The sequence below is a fragment of the Schistocerca nitens genome, chromosome 1 (genome assembly GCF_023898315.1).
Source record: "Schistocerca nitens isolate TAMUIC-IGC-003100 chromosome 1, iqSchNite1.1, whole genome shotgun sequence".
Classification (NCBI taxonomy): domain Eukaryota; kingdom Metazoa; phylum Arthropoda; class Insecta; order Orthoptera; family Acrididae; genus Schistocerca; species Schistocerca nitens.
Genome location: NC_064614.1, coordinates 1,003,488,117 through 1,003,513,943, shown reverse-complemented (window position 1 = coordinate 1,003,513,943; position 25,827 = coordinate 1,003,488,117). Strand labels below are relative to the sequence as shown.

Here is a 25,827-nt window from a genome sequence, read left to right as displayed (position 1 = left end):
ACCTAGACGGCGATACATGTGGATGGCGCTATTGCGAGGAGACGAGCAGTTGCGAGAGAATTACCTGAGAGGAACATCGTAAAGTCTTGAATCGCTATTTCTGATCGCATATGTCACTCTTTGGCTCTAGAGGGAACAGTAGAGAGTTAAAACTATAGCGGAAAACAGAGATCGGAATATATCTAGCAAATCAGTGAGAACGTAGTGTTACGTGCTTCTCTGAGACGAAGCGAGTGGGACAAGAGAGGAATTCGTAGCGGATCGTATCAAACCAGCCAGAAGACTGATGACGAAGAAAAGGCCACAAAGGAAAAGTAGAAGATGGAATATCTGACTGGTATGGATCGTCTTCTTGGGGTGTTGAAACTGGTTCCAAAAGTCATCGAAGTGTTATAGATGATACAGGTGATATCATGAGGATCCAACAGAAGACAGCAGCCTAGTCTGGAGATGCTACGCAGCAGCGAAGTAAGACTACTAAGGGTTACCTGTGAGACAACCAGTTATTGTCACTGTTCTTTTGGAACTGCGCGACCGCTACAGTCGCAGGTCTGAATCCTGCCTCGGGCATGGATGTGTGTGATGTCCTTAGGTTAGTTAGGTTTAAGTAGTTCTAAGTTCTAGGGGACTGATGACCACAGATGTTAAGTCCCACAGTGCTCAGAGTCATTTGAACCATTTGAACCACTGTTCTTTGCGACAGTTACTAACAATAAAATGTTGCAAAATTTAATAGCTTTCTGTAATGTAAAGAAAGGAAAATGTAAATACAAAAATAAATTTCATAATCAAATCGGAAAAACACCCAAACCGAATTTGAACAAGTACTATTATTCAGGACTCAGCTAATAGGAAATAAACGAAATTTTTAATAAGAAGTGTTCTAAGTGTCTGTCTCTATCATTATGGTTCACATGTCGCGCTCCGTCGATGTTACCTGACATTCTGCAAAATCTTTCACACAGCTCATACTGACTGAGCCGTAGACTTACTCACATGGTGTACGTATATTGCCATTCAATGTCCATGTAATTCACAGTACGCGTTGGCCTCCGAATTTTTTAAGCCCTGTAAAGTAGAGTTGCCATCAACCCTAAGACTGGTTTGAATACACCAGTGCTTGTGGCCTTGCCTTCGTCCGATCTTTGAGCTGACTTACCTGGCTAGTTTAGGGGGACATACAGTTTAGCAAGGACGCAGAACCATGATTTTAATATCACTGAATGTGGTCTTTGTATTTCACTTCCCATCCAGGATTTATTCCTCCTTGCATCTTCTACTACATCGAAATTTTGCAGTATTGTTTTGCAACATCATAAACAGGGTGATCAAAAAGTCAGTATAAATTTGAAAACTGAATAAATCACGCAATAATGTTGATAGAGAGGTATACATTGACACACATGCTTGGAATGACATGGGGTTTTATTAGAACCAAAAAAATACTAAAGTTCAAAAATTGTCCGACAGATGCCGCTTCATCTGATCAGAATAGCAAAAATTAGCATAACAAAGTAAGACAAGATGATGTTCTTTACAGGAAATGCTCAATGTCCACCATCATTCCTCAGCAATAGCTGTAGTCGAGGAATAATGTTGTGAACAGCACTGTAAAGCATGTCCGGAGTTATGGTGAGGCATTGGCGTCGGATGTTGTCTTTCAGCATCCCTTGAGATGTCGGTCGATCACGATACACTTGCGACTTCAGGTAACCCCAAAGCCAATAATCGCACGGACTGAGGTCTGGGGACCTGGGAGGCCAAGCATGACGAAAGTGGCGGCTGAGCACACGATCATCACCAAACGACGCGTGTAAGAGATATTTCACGCGTCTAGCAATATGGGGTGGTTCTAATTCCAAGCATGTGTGTCAATTTTTACCTCTCTATCTACATTATTCCGTGGTTTATGAAGTTTTCAAATTTATACTGACTTTTTGATCACCCGGTATAATTCGAACTGTGATGGGAATGGTTATCGATCGCATGTCACTTTAGTAACTAATTCCTCTATCTTCAACGTCTGAATCTGTCTGAAGAAGAAATGAGGTAATGGAATTTTAACTTCAACGCTTCGCCGATGTTGAGGTCTTTCGGGAAGCAAATTAGTTCAGTCAGGGCTTGAAAGCAATTGACCGTTAAACTGACTTTATTCAGAGAACATACGAGACAACTGTACCATGATGGTTGGACAGGTATTTAAAATCCTCATCGCTCGAGGACGAATCAAGTTTTCTTACACTGCCCCAGCTAGTCCGCTTGAAAAGAAACGAGCGTCTTAAGCAAGTTGACTTTCTTTTATGTGTTGTATTACGAAGATTCATTCGTTTAGTTTAAAGCTATATTAAGTGTCACTTTTATCAGGAAAACCTCGTATGTTGAACATATTTAAATATGTCACATTTATCTCTGTCTGCAGCTAATTTAATTCCGCTTGGAAATTAATGCTTGATGTTAAGAGTGTCGTTTTTCCTTGCCGTCATAAGCATGAGCTGTATTGATTTCCTGCCAGCGAAGCAGAAAATTTGTTGATGCGAACGTATCAGATGCTGCTGTGCCCATTTGCGGATTGACAGGCTAATTAATTTACGCTAGATATGGCCTTGACGTGGCCGGCCATGAACTTCGAGGTCGCGGGGCAGACGGCACATGAAACCGTCTGGACTGATGTCGGATCACAATTTGCAGCATCTCGCTTTCCATACACTCTGGAGTAGCTCGGTCGTTTGGGTGCCTTTTTTTTTTTGCCCTTTCGGTACGGTACGCTGGTATTCGCGATGCGTTTTTTTATTTGTATTCAGGCTCATTGTTTAGAAGTCTCATTCAACTTTTGTAACCATATTAATAAATATTTTCTACATCATCACATACATGTTCGGTTCCAAATGCGTAGAACACTTGCACAGTAGCGATACATCTAAAGCCGGCCGGAGTTTCCGAGCGGTTCTAGGCGCTACAGTCTGGAACCGCGCTACCGCTACGGTCGCAGGTTCGAATCCTGCCTCGGGCATGGATGTGTGTGATGTCCTTAGGTTAGTTAGGTTTAAGTAGTTCTAAGTTCTATGGGACTGATGACCATAGAAGTTAAGTCCCATAGTTCTCAGAGCCATTTGAACCATTTGATACATCTAAAATTCACGCTCCTATTCGTAAAAAATTCTGCGGCTGTTTCGCTCGAATTCTGTTTGTTGACAGAAGTTTGTAACAGTTATGTAAAGGATATTGTTAATAAGTTTACGCTGAAAGCCTATAATAATTTTTTCAGACGAATTGTGAAATCCCCCGATTTCATGTTAAAGGATACCGAGTAGTGCAGACACGAAGCAACGGCTGACTATGGTGTGTAGAAACAACAGTGTTGCTGCTATTATATACTGATAAACTGATGCTGGCTTAGTCACTCTCATTTATTGCTGTGGCTTCATGGAACGTAGTCTGAGACTGCACTTCAAGCCTCAGTGTTACTTAACAATCTATGACAGGCATAATTATTGCAGACATACAATTTTTACGTGATCCAAACGTTTAAGGGCACTGATTATTCTAGAGAAAGTCTTGATCGTTTCCATCACAAATTATAATATTTTACTTTTTGTTGTTGAGTTGTGTTAGGATACAGTGTTGCTAAAAACGTAGTGGCATTAGCATCACGTCTCAATAGCGGGTTGCCTGTCTCTACTAAGAATGGGAAAGGCCTACAGATGTTTGAGTAAAGAATTCCGTGCAAAACATACCATAAAATAAAATACAGTTTTATCCTAGTGTGACCACAGGGTACGACACGAGGGCTCTGAGTAGTGTACAGGGGACGTTTCGTTGGGTTTACGTCAAGCAGTTTCATCACATTAATTCCGTGAGTAACTAACTTTGTCCAACAACGTCACCATCTCTACGAGAAGTTTTGCACATCTCTAGACAGCAGTTTCTTCGTATTTCTCGACAGTGCAGACCGTTATTGTGATTTAATTTCTGCAGCTCTTTCGATATAATTTTATAATAAGGAAGAATTTGTAGTTAGATTGAATTATATTTTCATTTTAGTGACTTCATGTCTTTCGCTAGCTGTCAACCTTCTATGGAGTCTACCTTAAAAGTGTTCCAACGTTAATTAGCCATGACCACAAAAAACTGATTTCTGTTAAATATGCTCTACTAAGAGAAAAGTAAATTATGTCCCACGTAACAAACAAGTGAAGTAACTACTAGTAAAAGGGTTACCTAAGAATGGTATTTTACGAGATGCTTTGCTTAGTTCACTTCACTTGCCGTGGAAACACAGTGCGTCAACAAATACCGTTTCTAAAATATATTTTCTTTTACCTATAGATTTTGTGTGTTCGATAAATCAACTAATTCGGTGAGACATGTCTACGTGCAGAGTATTCCAGTCAGAAAGCAGCAGTGATTTGTGACAGATTGTGTTCCAGATATTTAAGTATGTGGCAAAAAGTTTTATATTTGCTCAAAATGTAAATTAAACAAATAATTATTTCTGAAAGGTACTGTTACGGACCTGACTAACCGACATGATTGAGTTCTATTTCCATCGCAGTATTTTACTATGATTGCAGAATAGTAAATAAGAACTAGGAGGAAGCGCCCTTCTCGTAAGACTTTGGTTTTGTATGATACTCTGATACGTTTGAGTTCAGTTGCGCCATTCTCAGTTCGTTGTTTTTATTGCTGTGTTACAATGTGTATCTTAAAAAAAATTGTGTGCATGGTTTTCCCTGGAAAAGAAATACTGTAATTTTCACGAAAAACTAAAGCCATAAAATTAGTAGAAGGCATACAGTTAGAAGTTTTTTTAGTTTTTCACATGTGCCTTAAAAGTTTGAACAATAAATATTTTTTAGATAAAATTAGAGTTTCATCTCACACCTTATGTCGTTCTCCGCATTCTGTGCTTGCATTGAACCAAAAGGCATATTAAAGTAAAGTTCCCATGAGTAAAGCTAATAATTTCATTTATCAGAGAAAAATAATCTATATGCCATTGCACAGTTGGCAAATTATTCAGGTCAGGACGGAATTTTTATTAAGTAACAAACAGGGCCAAAATGAGTAAAGCTATCTAGAATGACAATTTTATGCCATTGCACTGCGGCTGAGTTGAATATATGTTTTATTATCGGCTAAACGGGAAGGAGTGCACGAGCTAAGTTCACAGACGCAGTCAGATGCAGGTTGGTGACTTTCATTTATTTTTACCACTAAACTTTCTTGCAGTCAGATGTGTATTTTGAGTATTAATTTTCCAACAATATTTTCATGCAGTCAGATAAAGTTCAGTTCAGTTAAATGCGCAGTCAGATGCAAGCTTTATTAAAGACTAAAGCAGTCACATGCAGTTCAGTCTAGTTTAAATAGAGAATTTTTATTAACAACACTTTCACAGTGTAACGAATAAAAATGAGAATCCACACAACATAGCACAGTAGTGCCGAAACATCCTTAAAAAAAAAGGAAACAAATTTGCTGTCTGTTCTTCCTACAGATTTCTGCAGTGCATAAATTTGTGATTAAGACGCTTCATTGTTGGAAATGGCATATTCTCTTTGTGTAACATCCTCACAACTACCACCACCACATTCTCTCTCTCTTTTTCTTTCTTTCACTTATTCACTTTATCACTCTGTCTATCTCGCAGTGTGTCCAGCGACCAGATGAAAATATTGCAAGTAACACGATTACTAATGGATCTAGGCTGTTGGTGAAAATATGTACCACCTAACTGAAAATGTTTTTTTTTCTAAATACTGATTCGGGATGTGTTTCTTATTCTTACAGACAAAATATGCGTTCCGGAGATCGTGCTGAACGAATGTAACAACCTGGCGAAGCAGGATGGCGTTCATCTGACTTGTGTACCCGCAAGGGACAGGTACGTATCCATGCGAACTGTTTATGTGGAAAATGCTATGTTTTTGACGTCTTATCCATGTTTATCTGGTGCGTCTGCTTTCCACACGAGCCCAACTGCATTACATCGTAAAATAAACATTTCTTCCTTATTTTAAGAGCTGCCTAGTCAAAATTCACTAAGAAAACCAAGGCAGAAAAAATGAAGGTTAATTATAGCGGAAATTTTTCATGTAAATTTTCAGCGAAGAGAACTAATTGCTTCGTTTGAAGACCTTCAACCAATTAATAACTAAACTGTGAAAAAAAGTAAATCTGATAACAGTAGTTTGTGAATGTTGTTATTTCTCCATTCTCTCGAATTTTTTTTCCCTCAACTTTTATTGTCTCGATAACGATATGAAGACAGGATGGTCACACCATAAACTGGAGGCAGCACCAGAAAAGCATTTCTAGGAATCCCTCACCTAAACTGGCAACCACGAGCTAGACCATCTCGAATTTAAATTATAAGTTCATTGTCGTTCTGCAAATTTTTGGCTCCTCTGGAATGATGTCTAACTGGACGGCTCGTGCTGCAGGCTGGAGTGCCTGGACAAGGTCCACACCCACAAGGCAGACTTCGTGCCCGTCGACCCTGAGGACATGTACATCGCCGCCAACAATGGTGACAACCACTTCGCTGTCTTCAAGGAAATTCGTACCAAGGAAGAACCTAACGGTAAGCAACCTTACTGACCTGCGACCTTTCTAAAGCTACTCCGCCACGTAGCTTTGATTCTCAGGTCACACCGAGCGTCGCGTCGTGTTCATGAATAAAAACCAATAGGTGCGAGATACCAGGCTAAAGTAATGGATAAAAACCTAAGTGCTAGCTATTTCTGATTCATAATCTTAAATCAAAAGTTTTAAGATAGACCTGTTGTTCCGAAAAGTCTCAACGTAAAAAAGAACTGATGTACAGTATTCAATTACTTACTTCGTAGTCTAAATAGCATAATTCATTTTTGGAAGTAAGCGCAATATTACATTAAATTTTTCTCTCCTGTTTTGTGTCTAATTCTACGATGATTCATCTGTAAGTGAGTTTTCTCTGGTATTTTATATGTGACATTTTCCGCCGAAAAATAGCAACCCAGTAAGCGTTGAGTTAAATGAAGAATGATTTCAGTTTTTATTTAGTTTTACGCGCTAACGGGAGTGTGTATTGTAAATTATTGGCACTTAAATTGAATTAGTAGCTCGATTCATAATAAATATTCCTCTATGTCAGTAAGCCACCAACTTTTTTCGATAAAGAGTTTAACTGGTTTCATAACAGTTTTTCGTGTGCGCAGGGTACGTCGCAACGGACTGAAGTTGCTGATGGAGTTAATTCGTCAATAGCGAGCATCATAGAAGTAGAAATATCGTAACATGTGTTTGGATACTTTCATTTAACCAAAGTACATGAGGTTCCGGTGAGATTTACAATTTTATTTATTTATAAATGTTGGTACATTCCGGTAATGGCAAAAAGAAAAAAAAATATCCGCAGAAAGATGGATATGTTAACAAGGAATATAAGATAAAATGTTAGGAAATCTTGCGAAACAATTCGATAGGGAAACATGGACGATAAATTTTTAAAGACAGGAAGAGAAGCATTTGGAATGCGATGTTCCAGAAAATGTTGAAGATTAAATGGGTAAATCTGGTAGCCGTGAAGAAGTACCGCATCGGGTAGGAGAGAGAGGACCTTTATGGCACGACTTCTCTAAAATAATGAATAGGTCGATTGGAAACATCCTGAGGTATCGAGGAATAGATAGGTTGATGTGAGAGGAAATGTAAATGATAACAATTGTAGATGGTGACCAAAACTCGATTACAGTAAACATTTGAAAAGAATGACTGTTCCGGTAGCAATGCGTAGATGCGATTGCGAAGAATAGATAACTGTGGAGAATATATCAACTCAGTGTTTTTAGTGCCAACACTGTAACACGAAATGAGCCGACTGTGCCAGATTTTCCTGATCTCGTTAAATAATGTTAGTGGACCGAACAGTCTATTATCTTCTGTACTAGTTATTTCACCGTTTGTTCCAGTTTTTACCTTGGCCAAACTAAGTCTCCTGTTCGTTGTCACAGGTATTGGTTGCAGAAAATATACCACTTTAATCTGAAGAAAATTTCGTGGATTATTGCTCAACGTATTTTGCGTATTCACTGTAGAAAATTATTTCACAATTCTGTGTAGTCAAATAATAATGCAGACTCTCTGGTGTCTTGAAGGGAGTTAATTCTTGTACGTGGTATCGTTGCATGTGCTCTTCAGTTTATATCTCCCAGAGTGTGAATAACGAGCCACTGAGGGCGCACTCGCTTGCTGGACCTCTGGGGAACCCACTTGAGAACATTAGTGGGCGACATGTCCTCATTGCCGTCGGTTTGTTGCAGAGGAGTTCCGATACGAGGCCGTGGCCGTAATCCACAAGAACCAGCCACTGAGGAGCGTGCAGGACCTGCGAGGACTCAAGTCCTGCCACACAGGGGTTGGCCGCAACGTCGGCTACAAGATCCCGCTCACCAAGGTACGGTAGCTGCTGCTGCTGCAGCTAGCTGTAGCGAGCGCTCCTCCGTAGACAAGGAGCTAACTGTTTTTGTTACCGTTTTAATGAGGCACTGCCTAGCATAGTTTTTAAGTCGTCGCACACACGCATACATACAAATACACTCACTCACACGTTAAAAGCATTTTTGACTGGTGGTGTTTTACTGTCAATTTACAATTACAGAACAAGAAAGTTTACTTTGAACTTCAGTTATCTTACAAAACCTTTAAAGTATCATTAGTAAAATATTATTCACTTTAGTTATGTGTAAGCAATAAGTTGTTTTTAACATGGTACCTAATTCAATACGCGTGAATGTTACGATACATGCCTTAATTTATACAACAGAAACTTTATTTCTTGATTTACTTTTCCTATCCTCTAAGTAAACCACATCAGAATGAAAATGAGGGTTAATGTTAACGCAATAGTTCAATGGGCGCAACGTTATGAGAGCTAGTATGTTCCTACCTTCCACCGAACTACCTCATTCTTGGAGTAGGAAGGGAAACCAAGGTTAAGTAGGGATTCCCATACCTCAGAAACTCGGTGTTTGTTGTAGATATAGAAACCGTTGTGACAGAAGGTCATTTCGACCATTGAAGTTTAAAAAAAAATAAAGAGGTGATGCAGTTCCAACTCCCCATGTGCAAACCTAGGAACTTCGAGATTGGTAGTATGAAAGGCCGTCAGCCACCAAGCGAACTGTAGTTGCAAATAGTGATTTGTGGATGCAAAATTTTAGTAATGGATTTTGATTCACACGCTCTACAATATTTTATTTTGCTTCGTTTCCAAGTACCAGAAATTTATTACCAGGTAATGATTATTCGAAATTCTGTTACAATGAAAAGAACTTGAGTTATTTATTTAATAATACACTTAGTTTAGCGAGTCGAACACGACCTTCAGGTTGTATCCTACATCTAACCAAGCATTCATAAAGATTCTGTTAACAGTTAACATTTACGTGTGTATAGTACATGAATAACGCATAATAATAACAATAATAATAATAATAATGAACGTTGACATTCCTGTAATGTCATATCTATTACCACTGAATTAAGTTAATTTCTTGTCTAATGCAAATAACGGTATATTAACCAAAAGAGTGGTAGCAGTAAGGAAAGGAATGAAATGTGGAGAAGAAATTATCTTTTCCGGGAAGAAGTGAGACGTAACCGAGTTAGCGGATGAGGTGGAATAAAAAGGAATCGAAAGCGAAATGGAAAGGAACGAGGAAAGCTTGGAGAGAGATGGCAATGTGTAAGGTACGGGATAGCTGTTAGCCAGAAGGATTATGATAACAGGAAAACCTTTGACCTTATCTTGAGAGGAGTGTGGTTTGGATGAGACGCAGACTACCGTCTGGTAAAGCTGAAATGGAGGTGGAGATGGAAAATGATTGAAACCTACACAAAACTACATACAACATGCTGAAAGTATACAATCTTGTATTTCAATCGTGCAATGACGACAAGTAACCTATAATGTTAAGCTCCTTTGTACACATGCCTTGTCCTAACAGGGAGCTAATATAAGGTCACTTTTTACAATCAGTCGATATGCGAGCCTGTTTCTCTGCTATTGTCAAGCGAGATATGGGACTGCTATAGGAATTAGTTGGTTGAGTAGCCGTACCATCCTTCTTTCCCATAATAACGTACTATATTTTGATTACACGACGTACTGACCGCGACACCTGTTGTTGCAGCTGAGCAACTTGCACGTGATCGGCGCCATGAACGACAAGTCGCTGACGGCGCGCGAGAACGAACTGCGGGAACTGTCCAACCTGTTCAGCAAGGCGTGCCTCGTGGGCAAGTGGTCTGCCGATCCGGAACTCAACAAACGTCTCAGTGAGTGTTCAAGGCTGCTGCCTCTACCAGCCGCACACAGCGAACATTCACTGCTTGCGTTTAGTTTCCCACCTCGTACTCCTGTCTAATTCCTATTCTTCTTGTTTGAAAGTTACTCACTTTTACCTTTAGCCATTTTACTTCCTTTTGCTATTCTATTCTTTTTGCTATACATTTGACAACATTTATTCGTGAACATTCCCCATCATCTTCTTTCGTCACCTCCTCTTTTCTTCCAAACGCCTTTCTTGCAAAGTTCTTGTAACTTCATACACTCTTAAAAACTCTGAAGTTTTACTTTTGTGATCCAGATAATCATATTATGTTGTTCATTCGTTTCTTAAAATCTCCACCCACGAATGCGTTCAGTTGTTTTTGAATAAAAACATTTCATCTCCTGCTCACTGAAGGAACTGATTCTTTTCATCCCATTTCTGGCAACCATTGTTGCTAAAAACCTATTTTATATCAGTTTTTCTTGTCTTCCTCGCTTCCCGTGAAGCCCTTCCGATTATCAACATACTGTTTCCTTAAATATAGATGCTATAAATTTTTAAACGTAAAATGTATATTACTTCTGTGGGTGTTTACCCTCATAGAATTAGTATGAACAATAGTATTATCACAGTATTTTTGTGCCCTTAGAGTGTGAAATAGCTCGAAAATCAGATCTCATTTAACCTGACCGCTGCTGGTTTCGATTTGGAGAACGTCACAGACTTTTCAAACGTCGACTCAAATCCGTTACGTACCGACCACCTACTATTATTATCGTTGCTTCCTGTTTTTGTAAGCCGCGTATGATAAATCCGAAAGTCACTTTCAGCATTAGAAAAGATTTTGGAGTTAATCCAAGATTGAACACTAATTCCTTGTTCCAGAGACTGCCACTATCCACTAAGTAAGCAAATCAATGGTTATACTCTATATCTGTTATTTTTGTTTTATTTGTCGGAGAATAAGCCTTGAAACTACAGTGGAAGCTACAGTGAAAATCCCAAGAAGCTTTGCATAGACGTATCGGATAGAGTCTCCAGTACGCCCGTCGACCGCTCCACGTCCCTCTTTTTAGTTCTGAGCACACAGTGAGTGCTTAAAAATACGTAGACAATAGTGTGTTCTGCTAAGTATGAGTGCTTGTGCGTGATTTTGCCCGATTCCATGCAGCCCACGCAACGTAACTGTCACTCATTTCCTTCTTCGTGACAATTCTCGGCAGCACACTGCAGTGGCATTCAGGACGCTCCTGCACCAATTCCGATGGAAAGTGATCGATCACTCTCCGTACATCCTGGACGTGGCTCCGTGTGATTTTCATCTCTGCTCACATGAGCCGCTGGCTGTGAAGATAACATTTTTGCACAGACACCAAGCTGCAGATCAGCGTAGAGAATTGGTAGGAAGCACAGGCGGCTGCCATCTACGGCGAGGTTATTGGAAAGTTGGTACAATGCTACCACAAATGTCTCAGTCGTAGAGGCGATTATGTAGATAAGTAGCTGGAAGTTGTAGCTAACTGTTACAAGTAAGACATTTTTGATTTTACAGTGGTGTCTATTTCGCGACAGATCTGACCTTACTTTCCGAATAGACCTCTAGATCGTGCAGTGAGAGCACTTTCAGTGTAGTCCATACTTTGTCTTGTGTTTGTGACAACTGCTTCATTAAGTGATGTTGCTGGTCAGATAATTTTCCTACATATTTATGCAAGTGTGACGCCGTAATATTTTCAATAAAACACCCATCTTAAGTTGACTATTGCCATGATGAGTCTTAAAGTGAAACCTAATTTCAGAATCTCCAATTGACGAATTGCCTGTTTACTTTCGTCTATTAATCTTCGGCCGACGTTTGTTTAATGGTTTTTCTGACGTTTCGCCAACACGAACAGGGTGAGTTGCAAATAAGTGGTGAATTTTTAGCAGTAGCAGTGATTAATGTTAGTGAAGCATCACAAAAAAATGTTGGCTGTAGATCCTGATACGAGAAACAATCAGTGTAACAAACCGCCACAAAAGCCTCAATAGTTTTGTATTCGTCATATACTCCTGTACTCTCTGATGGAAACTATGACCTGGAGTTCAGACCGCACATTCTACTCTTATACGCTGCAGGTTGCCTATACAGGAGAAAGTAGGCGCTCCGACAATGGCAAAGTCCGATCTCGCTATTTGAGTGTTCTCTCTTGCATATGAAGAAGACAGGTCTCACTTGCAAATACGTCTGCGCAAAACACATGGTCACGAACGCTCATAAAGCGACTATCTCAATTTCACCTGGAATGGATTTATAATATTTAAGCACGCTTCGTGGGAATATGCTTATTTCGATATGTTGTTGTTGTTGTGGTCTTCAGTCCTGAGACTGGTTTGATGCAGCTCTCCATGCTACTCTGTCCTCTGCAAGCTTCTTCATCTCCCAGTACCTACTGCAACCTACATCCTTCTGAATCTGCTTGGTGTATTCATCTCTTGGTCTCCCTCTCCCTCTACGATTCTTACCCTCCCACCGAGCGAGGTGGCGCAGTGGTTAGACACTGGACTCGCATTCGGGAGGACGACGGTTCAATCCCGCGTCCGGCCATCCTGATTTAGGTTTTCCGTGATTTCCCTAAATCGCTCCAGGCAAATGCCGGGATGGTTCCTTTCAAAGGGCACGGCCGACTTCCTTCCCCGTCCTTCCCTAATCCGATGAGACCGATGACCTCGCTGTCTGGTCTCCTTCCCCAAACCAACCAACAAGCCAACCAATCTTACCCTCCATGCTGCCCTCCAATACTAAATTGGTGATCCCTTGATACTTCAGAACATGTCCTACCAACCGATCCCTTCTTCTAGTCAAGTTGTGCCACAAGCTCCTACTCTCCCCAATTCTATTCAATACCTCCTCATTAGTTATGTGATCTACCCATCCAATCTTCAGCATTCTTCTGTAGCACCACATATTTCGATATGTGTCCTACACGAAAGATATCCATAACACAGGAATTGAAGAAACGCTCTTATTATGTCAATCAGTTGCCTACCAAACATTTCTTTGTTTAATTTTGTAAGTTGCTCGCTTAAGTACTCTAATAATAAACTAAACTGTTTAGAAGCTAACGATTTAATTTTTTCATTGTGGTTCAATGGAGCGTTATTGCCTTGCAGAGAAGCAGTACTCCAATCTGTGCGGCCTGTGCGAGCACCCGGACATCTGCGACTACCCGGACTACTACTCCGGTTACGACGGCGCTCTGCGATGCCTGTCCGACAACGGCGGCGAGGTGGCCTGGACGAAGGTGTACTACGTCAAGAAGCACTTTGGGGTGAGTCAGCACTGGAAGTGGAGCCTCCTAAGGGCAGCATCTACTGCCGAAGAGAGCTCTTGCTAGAAGCGCTGTCAGTGTTATGGTAGTCTGGAATTAGTTACGGCCTTTCCCGCAGTTAACTGCCCTATGGCTTTCTTGTAGAGCTGCAGACAACACAGGAAATTACCGTAGTGAATATACTGAAAGCTTCAGCCTACTTAAGACCTATTTTAAAATTCTGATACAGAATACAGATTCACATTCTCATACAAACTGCACTTCTATTACTAATGGTAGTGTCCCACTTCCTTTAAGCGAAAGATAAGCTTAGTTGATGATAGCTGTAAACTCTGAATTATTGTCAACATAAAGATCATACCGGATCGTTGTGAGAGTGATTTGGCAACACTGTAACCATCTGTATGAGGAGAGTAGAACAATGGTTATGAGGTAGCAGGCGAGGGCTCGGAGAATGTCCACTAAATCTTGATGAATGTCACCCAAAATCACAAAAACACATTACGATAAATAAAATATTTTTCTCTGTAGGATCGATGTAATTTTCTTAATTACTTGTAATTCTCCATTCTTCGTAGGTACATCTTCGAATTATCTTCAAGTTTCTTTTTGAAAAGCATCAGTAACAAATATTACTTTTTAGAATGAAAGTCTTGCTTTTGGTGGAACACATGCTTTTATGAAATCGACAGAAATGCAGTTGAAAAGTACTATCGGCTTTAAGTCACTGTATCGTCTGATTCAGTTGGTAAGAGCATAGTTTTTAAACCTCAGCGGAGCTCATAGTTTCAATATTTCAAGACTTCGTATTTCTGTTTATGTTGTGAAGAAGGAAATATTCTGGAACAATTTACGTTGAAGGTCAGTATTGTTGCTGATTATCGGTAACTATCGTTGATGTGAAAAAATCTGCGAGACGTCTTCATAGACGTGTAAGAAACAATACGAAATCTCATTTATACGATATCTAAATAGTAATAAAATGCAACACGTGCTAATTCATAGAGAAAGTACTGGCTGAGCTAAAGCCTAATAACAGACAGTTTTATCCGGAAGAAATCGTTGTTCACAAGGTACTTGACAATTCTTCTTCAAGATGTATTTATGAAATTAAGGAAAAAAGCAAACGTTCTGCAGATGATGTACAAGCAGAAATTTTCGTTTGCTTTGTTACTGAATGGTCGTATCAGTTAGGTGGCGGTGAATTTCCTATAAATGTAGAGTTCTGCAATCTAGACTTCCTAAGTATCCGGTAGTCAGCAACAATACTGACCTTCGACGTACACTGTTCAAGAATATTTCCTTCTTCACAACATAAACAGAATTACGAAATCTTGAAATACAGAAACTATGAGCTCCTCTGGAGTTTCGAAAGCTATGCTCTTACCAACTGAATTGCATAGCCGCACCTAACATAAGGAAGCGAAGACAGACATAACACATCAAGTGTATGGACTTTAACCAGCTGTATCCGGGCACTATTCAATCAACAGTTTCTTCGAATGGACCAGCTACACAGAGAAAAACTTCAAAATAGAGAGCCGAGAATCAAATTTTCATAGTTTCACTAAGGAACTATTGCCGAGGCAACATCTGCTATTTTCCGTATAAAAAGCTCAAAATTCACTTTCTATTGCAGTCTTGAAACGCAAATTGATGTAGAACCATGTCAGCAGGAGAAAATACTATTTTCTCTTTCGGGGATACAGAATGCTCAGCTGTAGCTGATGTCTACAAAATCATCTACATCGATTTCGATCCAAACATGGGACAGTACATTTTGTAATTCCCATAGAGCAAATAAAACCAGTAAGTAAATCATTTGTGTGATGCCTTGTATTCCCTTCAAGCAAGGGACGGGCCCAAACTTGACCTATTGACAGAGGTCCGACAGTATGTCAGTGTTGAGTATTGTCTAAAGGAAAATAGACCCTCAACATCACAAAGAACAAGGAACACAGACACTGAATACCACCTGCAGACAACTGCGTTGCAGATGCCGGATCTTTTACACGGGAACGCTCTTGTGTTGCAGATCGAGATCGGCGGCGATCCGACAGTGGTGGTCAATCAGACTGGCTACAACCCCAATGACTACGCGTACTTCTGCCCAGACGGCACCAGGAAGCCCATCCTGGGCAGGGCGTGCCGCTGGGCTGCCAGGCCGTGGCAGGGGTACCTCGCCAGTGACGACTTGCTCAAGTGAGTATCCCTCCACCCTTGTTCGGCAACTACCCCAAACTTCTCACCTTTGCTCCCTCTCTATGCTACTGAAAATTGCTTGTATTTAGTACTGTAGTCTGTAGTACTCTAGGGTAAATAGCAAAATATTCATATATTCCTTATAAATAGTGTATGTTGTTGTTGTGGACTTCAGTCCTGAAACTGGTTTGCTGCAGCTCTCCATGCTACTCTATCCTGTGCAAACTTCTTCATCTCCCAGTACCTACTGCAACCTACGTCCTTCTGAATCTGTTTAGTGTATTCATCCCTTGGTCTCTACGATTTTTACCCTCCACGCTGCCCTCCAATGCTAAATTGGTGATCCCTTGATGCCTCAGAATATGCCCCACCAACCGATTTCTTCTTCTAGTCAGATTGTGCCACAAATTTCTCTTCTCTCCGATTCTATACAGTACCTCTTCAGTACCTCTTCATTTGTTATGTGATCTACCCATCTCATCTTCAGCATTCTTCTGTAGGACCACATTTCGAAAGCTTCTATTCTCTTCTTGGGTAAACTATTTATCGTCCACGTTTCACTTCCATACATGGCCTCACCCCATACAAATACTTTCAGAAACGACTTCCTGGCACTTACATCTATACTCGATGTTAACAAATTTCTCTTCTTCAGAAACGCTTTCCTTGCCATTGCCAGTCTACATTTTATATCCTCTCTACTTCGACCATCATCAGTTATTTTGCTCCCCAAATAGCAAAACTCATTTACTACTTTAAGCGTCTCCCTTCCTAATATAATTCCTGCAGCATCACCCGACTTAATTCGACTACATTCCATTATCCTCGTTTTGCTCTTGTTGATGGTCATCTTATATCCTTCCTTCAAGACACTGTCCATTCCGTTCAGCTGCTCTTCCAGGTCCTTTGCTGTCTCTGACAGAATTACAATGTCATCGGCGAACCTCAAAGTTTTTATTTCTTCTCCATGGTTTTTAATACCTAATCCGGATTTTTCTTTTGTTTCCTTTACTGCTTGCTCAATATATAGATTGAATAACATCGCGGATAGGCTACAACCCTGTCTCACTCCCTTCCCAACCACTGTTTTCATTTCATGCTCCTCTACTCTTATAACTGCCGGCCAGAGTGGCCGTGCGGTTAAAGGCGCTACAGTCTGGAACCGAGCGACCGCTACGGTCGCAGGTTCGAATCCTGCCTCGGGCATGGATGTGTGTGATGTCCTTAGGTTAGTTAGGTTTAAGTAGTTCTAAGTTCTAGGCGACTGATGACCTAAGCAGTTGAGTCGCATAGTGCTCAGAGCCATTTGAACCATTTTTTACTCTTATAACTGCCATATTCCGAGATATTGTGCAGAGGTCTAATGAATTTTTTTGAGAAACCAAACGTTTTGTCCCCATCTGCGGAGAACATTTACAAGAGAGGTTGCAGGTTCTAAGGACGTCCGATAGTTTTTTAAACTGTAATATATTTAACTATATTACTCGTTTATATAGTTCTCTTCATCCTAAAGGAATCAGTAGTAGGCCAGACAGCAAACCAGGCCTTCACAGAACCTACAGCTTGTCTTGAAGTGCTGCTCCGTAGATAGGACGATACTTTCAGTATCTCAAAGAAATCATTGGACCACGGCACAATAGCCGTGCACATTGCAATAGAGTGAAGCAGTTTTTATAACTAGCAATAAGGGATCAGTTGCCTTTAGTCGCTGAGAAAACGTCGCTGTGTGTGATTTACAGTGAGGTCCCACAGCTGAGACAACAGCTGAAGCTGGCCAACACGCTGGGCGAGCAACAGGACGCGACCTGGCTGAACAAGGTGCTGCTCATCCTCAAGGACAAGACGGTCGCCGTGGACAACGCTCAGCCCATCAGCCCGCAGGCGTACCTCAACAAAGGTCAGTACCGTTGGGGGTCGATGGCGTGTTCATCGATCGTGTGGCATAACCCAGTCGCGGGTTACTTTTGCAGATAATTTGATTATTAGCGTTCCTACATAGCACATCTATCTCTCGAGTTTGATACATGTCTGTCATGTCTTGGTACGCTCTTAGAAACAACAGCGCAGCAGTTTAACGCTTAACTCCTATTCACGGGCGACCCTATCGAAGATACGGTCATCTCAAGTAGAGGAGGCGCTGTGGAAGAAGTACCGCACTCTCATTACGGAGGAGTTCGAGCTCTCACGCTGATTTTATGTTTCCCTAAATGTTTCCGTAAATGGAAATGCCGTGCGACCAGGGCCTCCCGTCGGGTAGACCGTTCGCCTGGTGCAAGTTTCTCGAGTTGGCGTCACTTCCGCGACTTGCGTATCGATGGGGATGAAATGATGATGATAAGAACAACACAATACCCAGCCCCTGAGCGGAGAAAATCTCCGATCCAGCCGAGGATCGAACCCGGGCCTTTAGGTATGACATTCCGGCGAGCTGACCATTTAGCTACCAGGGGCGGACATTTCCGCATATTATTGTAACAGAACGCCTTGATAGTTCCCGATGTTTGGTTCCGTCCACGTACGTTTCTGTCCTGTGACGTACCTCTAAAGACCTCGTCGTTGACGGGTAGTCGAGCCGTAATTTTCCGTCAAGATATGTTATCCTTCTTTTGCATAAATGTCAATAGTCAGACGCTAGAATAGCTCCTTAAGCAAGCAAGGCCTGCAAGGGGGTATCCCATATCTACGTCACAGTAAGCTAGCGCGCCTCCCTAATGATTTCCATGCCTATCAGAAGCTTAAATCCTTCCTTCACCTTCTCCCATAACATTTTTACATCGTCCGAAACGGTATATCAACTTTCTTACGGAGTGTAGCATCACCTTCGCGTTCTTTTTTGCTTGCAGAACAGAGTGCGGAATGGTACGCCGTGAAAATAAGTTTCACTTAAATTTTGTTGTCAGAAACTGAGGACCTATTTTCGCCTCTGTGTGTCAGTTTTACGACGTTCTTATATATTCTTATTAACGTTTATAAAAACTCTGAAACGATGTAGACGACGCTGAGACAAGTAATTTAATGTAGGACACATAGGACCGCATATGTCAGGAAATACGCCAAAAGTGGTTGACAAATGTTGAACGCGTGACGTCGTCAGGTTACGTACCTCACCGCACGTGCAGCAGTTGGGTTTGTCGATTCTACTCCAGCCGTTAGAGCGGCAAGACTCCGTTTGGCTACTCTGTTTACGTTCTTGTAGTATCTGATACGGTAGTGCTGGTGGCACTGGTAATGCAAGACTACGACCCATAGTGCTCAGAGCCATTTGCAAGACTACGATGGCTACTACGCAAACAGAGTAGCCAAGAGTAGCAATGAGCAACGCGCAGGCCCTGTATCAGCGGGAGTAGGAGCGACAAACCCAACCGCTGCACGTGCGGCGAGGTAATCGACTGGTGATGTCAGGGGTTCAACATTTTTCATCCACTTCTGGGGTATTTCCTGACATTTGCGGTCCCACGTACCTCATATTAAATTATTTGTCTCAGAATCATCTATGTCGCTTCGGCGTTTTCACACGTTAATAAGCATCAACCAATACACCACTGCTAATATTCATCAAAACACTCGCATCAGTAGTCTACACTAACCTTCCTATGAAAACTACATAATGTAAAATATTTGAATGGGTACAAAATACTCCCCTTTCAATCAAGAATAAAATCAAGAGCTGTATAAATAATACACTCAGCTGCAGTAAGAAGGAATCAAATTGAAGAACGAACCTACAATATCCATCACAGACCAAATACGTTAAAGTTAACGAAATAAGTGACCACTGACGATTCCAAACAAATTTAGCAGAAAAATGTCTTTGTAAAAAAGCTTGAAACATTCCGTAAGTTGGTGTCTTAAAGTGATAAAAAAGGAAATGTCTTAGTAACTGGTTTTGTGATGAACTTCTGTCACTTTTGTTTCAGGGCGATCAGTTGTTATTATGCAGTTTTTTTATTTTGCTTGAGCGTGGAGACGAATGTCGGAGAGATAGTTACAAATACAAGGTGACACACGGGAGACGGGTGGTTTTTAATGAAATCATCAGCCCACCTTAAAATTAATGCATGTTTATTTACACAAAATCAAAGCTCCTTATTTGCCATTTTAGTTAACAAAGTTATATGAGAAAAATAATGTCGTCAAGGTGATGTCCATCATTTCGAATGCAGGACTCAAGTCTCTTCTCAAAATCCTCCATCACACGGACTAAAATCTCTGCAGGGATGGCAGCAATTTCTTGAATGATTGCATTCTTCAACTCGCCCAAATTTCGTGGTTTTTGGTTATAGACACAGTTCTTAAGGTTCCCCCACAGAAAAAAGTCACATACTGACAAGTCGGGAGACCTGGGAGGCCAAGGAACATTGCCAAAACGTGAGATAATCCGGCTAGGAAACATGCGTCTAAGAACTGTCATTGAAGTGTTTGCGGTGTGCCATGTTGCCCCATCCTGCTGGAAGCAAACGCGTTTTAAAGGAATTCGTCATCTTCTTAGTTCTGGTTTCAAGAATGTTTCAAGCATACGAATGTAACGAACCAAATTAACAGTAACTGTGGCCCCGTTCTCTTCAAAAAAATAAGGTCCAATAGTGCCAACAGAGCCAAGAGCACACCAGACTGTTACTTTTTCTGAGTGTAGAGGATGCTGGTGGATAAGGTGTGGATACTCTGGAGCCCAGTAACGTAAGTTTTGCTTATTCACGGTCCCGCTTCATCGCTCATCAACAAAATTTCATTTTCATTCGATCCCAAAATCACTTGCATTCTGTAAGCGAAGTCTTCTCGTACAGCAAAATCAGTTTCCTTAAGTTGATGGACAATGAACATTTTGTAGGGATGGAATTTTAATTCTTTATGCAAAATTCGTCTAACCGATTCACGATTGACTCGTAACTCACTAGCATGACGTCTAGCTGACCGTCCTGGGCTTCTGACTGCGGCTTGCCTTACCCTTTCAACATTTTCTGGTGTCGTTACTCTGCGTCTCGAGCCAGGATGCTTCTTATCCAGTATGTTTCCAGTTGATCTGAAGTTTTCCATCCTTCTGAGGATTGTGTTACGGCTCGGAACGGCTCCATGTCGACTGACATTAAACTGCGCACGAGCCAGTCGCTGCATAGCAATAATAGACTCACCACTTTTCACGAAACTGTCATAGACAAACACTCGACGTTGTAAGTCCCACTGCTCCATAGTGAATGAGTAAATGAAATGGCGTCTTAAGTGGATCAGAACTATCCCCACCACGACCACCTCCCACCACCGCACCCTCAGTACTACTCAGTTCAAAACCGTCCGCCTCCCGTGTGTCACCCTGTATATCGTTCTTAACTATCAATGAAGACATTATTTTTAAACGTCGCCTAGTTTTGCAAATAGTAATGATCAAGAAAAGATATTGGGGTAGAAGAACAGCTGTTGTTCAAGGAAAATATATTCAGTCCTGCTCAAGCTTCTTAGAGCTGGATGTTACAGTTACTGCACACACTTGCAAGTATAAACGCCTGCACTTGCCCCCCTCTCCGCGCTCTCCCAAAAAGAAACTATGTTTCGCATGGTATAGAACACTTCTGGAGCATTCCAGAATGAGATTTTCACTCTGCAGCGGAGAGTGCGCCGATATGAAATTTCCTGGCAGGTTAGAACTATGTGCTGGACCGAGACTCGAACTCCTGACATTTGCCTTCCACTGACAAGTGCTCTACCAAGGAAGAACCCTAAGGAAATGCAATCCGAAAACGAAGGAAGTAGGTTACAGTACGCTTGTTCGCCCACTGCTTGAATACTGCTCAACAGTGTGGGATCCGTACCAGATAGTGTTGATAGAAAAGATAGAGAAGATCCGACGGAGAGCAGCGCGCTTCGTTACAGGATCATTTAGTAATCGCGAAAGCGTTACGGAGATGATAGATAAACTCCAGTGGAAGACTCTGCAGGAGAGACGCTCAGTAGCTCGGTACGGGCTTTTGTTGAAGTTTCGAGAACATACCTTCACCGAAGAGTCAAGCAGTATATTGCTCCCTCCTACGTATATCTCGCGAAGAGGCCATGAGGATAAAATCAGAGAGATTAGAGCCCACACAGAAGCATACCGACAATCCTTCTTTCCACGAACACTACGAGACTGGAATAGAAGGGAGAACCGATAGAGGTACTCAAGGTACCCTCCGCCAGACACCGTCAGGTGGCTTGCGGAGTATGGATGTAGATGTAGATGTAGATGTAGATGTAGAGAAGTTATGTGAAGTTTGGAAAGTAGGAGATGAGGTAATGGCGGAAGTAAAGCTGGGAGGACGGTTCGTGGGTCGTGTTTGGGTAGCTCAATCGGTAGAGCACTTGCTCGCGATAGGCGAAGGTTCCCAGTACGAGTCTCGGTCCGACACACAGTTCTTATCTGCCAGAAAGTTCCAACTCTGGTCTTTTAGATCGGTTCCAAACTGAGAAAATGTATTGTGGTTAACGGGCTGCGTCCGCGTGTTGATTGTGGTTTTAGATAGCAACAAGCAGCAGTGTGTGTGTGTGTGTGTGTGTGTGTGTGTGTGTGTGAGAGAGAGAGAGAGAGAGAGAGAGAGAGTTGATGCAGATTGAGAAACAGGAACAAAAATAGAAGAGAAATTAGTTTTTGGGAGTGAAGAGCAGAGAGGCGCGGCGCCTCCGGGCTCAGAGTCCTTGGCAGAGGCGCTGTTGTGTCTGCCCGCCCACTGACCGCCCTGACAGTGTGTTCCCCTGCTGCAGCCAACTACTCGGACGTGATCGGGCGCAACTTCGGGCCCGACGACCCCGTCAGGTTCTGCGTGACGTCCACGGCGGGGCTGGCCAAGTGCCGGTCGCTGAGCGCCGGCGCCTTCTCGCGGGACATCCGGCCCAAGCTGGGCTGCGTCGCCAAGGGCAACGTGCGCGAGTGTCTGGCTGCCATCCGCGAGGGCGAGGCCGACGTCATCAGCCTGGACGGCGGCGAGGCCCTCACCGCTGTCAGGTGAGACCACGCCACAGCCATGAGATACACAATGTAACGTCAGCGCCGGGGTCCTGCTGTGATAAACTGCCACCCCAGTCATACTGAACCCTCTGCGGTTATAGTCTATGGCATTTTATACCATTCCTGAATAACAAACTGTTCCAGGAGCGACGTCTTATTTCAGTGAGCACTTTTCAGTTACTTTGCGTTATCATCTTAGCAATTGGTATACGTTAAAAGTTTATCGAGAAACCGTTAAAAACAACAAAATACTGTTACGGGTCTTAATAACATATTATCTCTTCAGTACAGACACCCATTACGTTACTCATCCGATGAGATTAATACACTCCAACTGCAAACATCGCACAATGGAATGTATATACGTATGTTTGTAGTATAGTATGTTACAATGCATCAAGCAAACGGCCTAATAAGGGAAAACGTAAAACCCTGCCTTGGGAATAATTTATTTAATTTATTTGTTTATTCATCCAGGAATCATCACACACTGACATAGGATTTGTCATCATAATACAATAAAACAGATGTGATAATAATATCAAATTACATAGAATACGCAAGAATATTTCTACGGGGATAGAACGAATGGCTGACCATGGTCTTCCCGAGAGTATCATCCAGGCATTTGCCTGAAATGACAACCAAGGGAAACCCAACTTACGGTCGCCAGACAGAGAAACTACATCTTTGCAAACATTAATGAACCGTATTTTATTTTCAAAGAATATTCTTAAGAATTTATTTTATTTACTAGCGATTCATCAACAACATTAACACATTTAATCACACTATGTAACATGAAGTAGTTGCCAGGGAGTAACTGATGAAATCATAACCAAATTTCTTTTAACAAATGGGAATTTCATTGCAACCCTTGTTCACAGTACGAGCAGTCTTTAGCGGCTCGCCATCTCACAAGTGTTCATGACGTCGCCTTTCCGGCTTAGATCTTTTTAATATGTGACTTGTAAGTACTGCATCTTTTCGAGTCAGGACAAACTTTAATTTTATTAATGTACTATATACCTAATGTTTTAGTACAGTTTCTCTAATTCTGAAGACGACGCTCATAGTAACGTCGAAACCAGGTCAATTTTGACTTAATATTTGTGACCGAGGGCTTATTTGTTACAATATAACTCTGAGACGGTCACTGAACCTTAGCAGCTATGTTCAAAGTTTTATGGAAGAAGGTTGTTTAAGCGGAAGAGACCTGGAGCCATCGGAAGGTTTCAGATTGATTGTATAATGATGTGACGGAGACTTAGGAACCAGATTTTAAATTTTTAGACATTTACAGGGGCAGAGATGGACTCTGACCACAGTTTGTTGATTATGAGCTGTAGATTAAAACTAAAGAAATTGGCAAAAATGTAGGAAATTTAGAAGATCTGAGTTGGATAAGTTGAAGGAACCAGAGCCTGTTGCGAGTTTCAGAGGCAACACTGGGAAACGACTGACTAGAACATGAGAAAGGAATACAGTAGGAGACTAATGGGTAGTTTTAAGAGATGAAATAGTGAAGACAGCAGTGGATCAAATAGGTAAAAAGACAAGGCCTGTTAGAAATACTTGGATAACACTAGAGATATTGACTTAAGTTGATGGAAGGAGAAAATATAAAAATGCAGTGAATGAAGCAGTCGGAAGAGAATACAAACGTCTAAAAAAATGAGAGTGACGGGAAATGCAAAATGGCTAAACGGGAATAGCTAGAGGACAAATGTAAGGATAGCATGTATCACTAGAGGAAGGGTAGATACTGCCTGTAGGAAAATTAAAGAGATCTATAGAGGAAAGAGAAACAGCTGTATGAAGACTAAGACATCAGATGGAAAACCAGTCCTAAACAAAGAAGGGAAGTTGAAAGGCGAGGAAGTGTACAGAGGGTCTATATAAGGGAGATGAACTTGTAGGCAGTATCATAGAACTGGAAGAGAACAGAGATGAACAGTAGATGGGAAACATGATACTGCAAGAAGAATTTGACACAGCACTGAAAGATCTAACTCGAAACAACGCCTCCGGAGCAGACGGGATTCCGTCAGACCTATTGATAGCATAGGGAGAGCCAGCCATGACAAAACTCTTTCGTCTGGTGTATAAGATGTGTGAGATAGGCGAAATACCCTCATACTTCAAAGAAGAATGTAATAATTCCAAATCCAAAGAAAGCTGGTGCTGGCAGGTGTGAGTATTATCGAACCTTCAGTTTAGTAAGTCATGTTTACAAAATGCTAAAACAAATTCCTTACAGAAGAATGGAAAAACTTGTAGAAGCCGACCTCGCGGAAGATCAGTTTGGATTCCCGAGAAATGTGAGCATACGTGAGACAATACTGACCCTATGACTTATCCTAGAAGACAGTTTAAGGAAAGGCAAAACTACGTTTAGAGCATCTGTAGACATAGAGAAAGGTTTTTTTTTCAATGTTCACTGTAGTATTTTCTTTGAAATTGTGAAGGTGGCAGGGGTAAAATACCATGAGCCACTTTTACAAGAGTCGAGGGGCGTGAAAAGGAACCAGTGATTGAGACGGGAGTGAGCCAGAGTTTTAGCCTATCCTCGATATTATTCAATCTGTACATTGAGCAAGCAGTAAAGGAAAGCAAAGAAAAACTTGGAGAAGGAATTAAAGTTCAGGAAGAAGAAATAAAACTTTGACGTTTGCCGATGACGTTGTAGTACTGTTAGAGACAACAAAGAACTTGGAAGAGCAGTGGAGCGGAATGGACAGTGTACTGAAAGGTGAATATAAGTTAACGCCAACAAAAGAAAAACGCGGATAATAGAATGCAGTCGAATTAAATCAAGTGATGCTGAAGCAATTAGATTAGAAAATGAGACACTTAAAGTAGTAGGTGAGTTTTGCTGTCTGGGCAGTAAAATAATGGCGGCTGAAGTAGGATGAAAAACGTAGACTGGGAATTGCAGGAAAAGCGTTTCTGAATAAAAGGAATTTGATAACATCAAATACAGATTTAATACTAGGAAGTCTTTTCTGAAAGTATTTGTCTGTAG

The 25,827-nt window shown here is 41.4% G+C and overlaps 1 protein-coding gene across 1 annotated transcript in view; it reads left to right on the top strand.

Annotated features, from left to right (window-relative positions):
• The window catches only part of LOC126195445 (transferrin), a 57,177-nt gene that overhangs the window by 7,772 nt on the left and 23,578 nt on the right, over nt 1-25,827 (top strand). The window contains exons 2-9 of the mRNA XM_049934073.1: nt 5,791-5,884; nt 6,444-6,583; nt 8,304-8,437; nt 10,176-10,320; nt 13,470-13,627; nt 15,663-15,829; nt 17,569-17,726; nt 22,559-22,799. Coding sequence (XP_049790030.1) covers nt 5,791-5,884; nt 6,444-6,583; nt 8,304-8,437; nt 10,176-10,320; nt 13,470-13,627; nt 15,663-15,829; nt 17,569-17,726; nt 22,559-22,799 — 1,237 coding nt within the window. The remainder of the gene's footprint in view (nt 1-5,790; nt 5,885-6,443; nt 6,584-8,303; nt 8,438-10,175; nt 10,321-13,469; nt 13,628-15,662; nt 15,830-17,568; nt 17,727-22,558; nt 22,800-25,827) is intronic.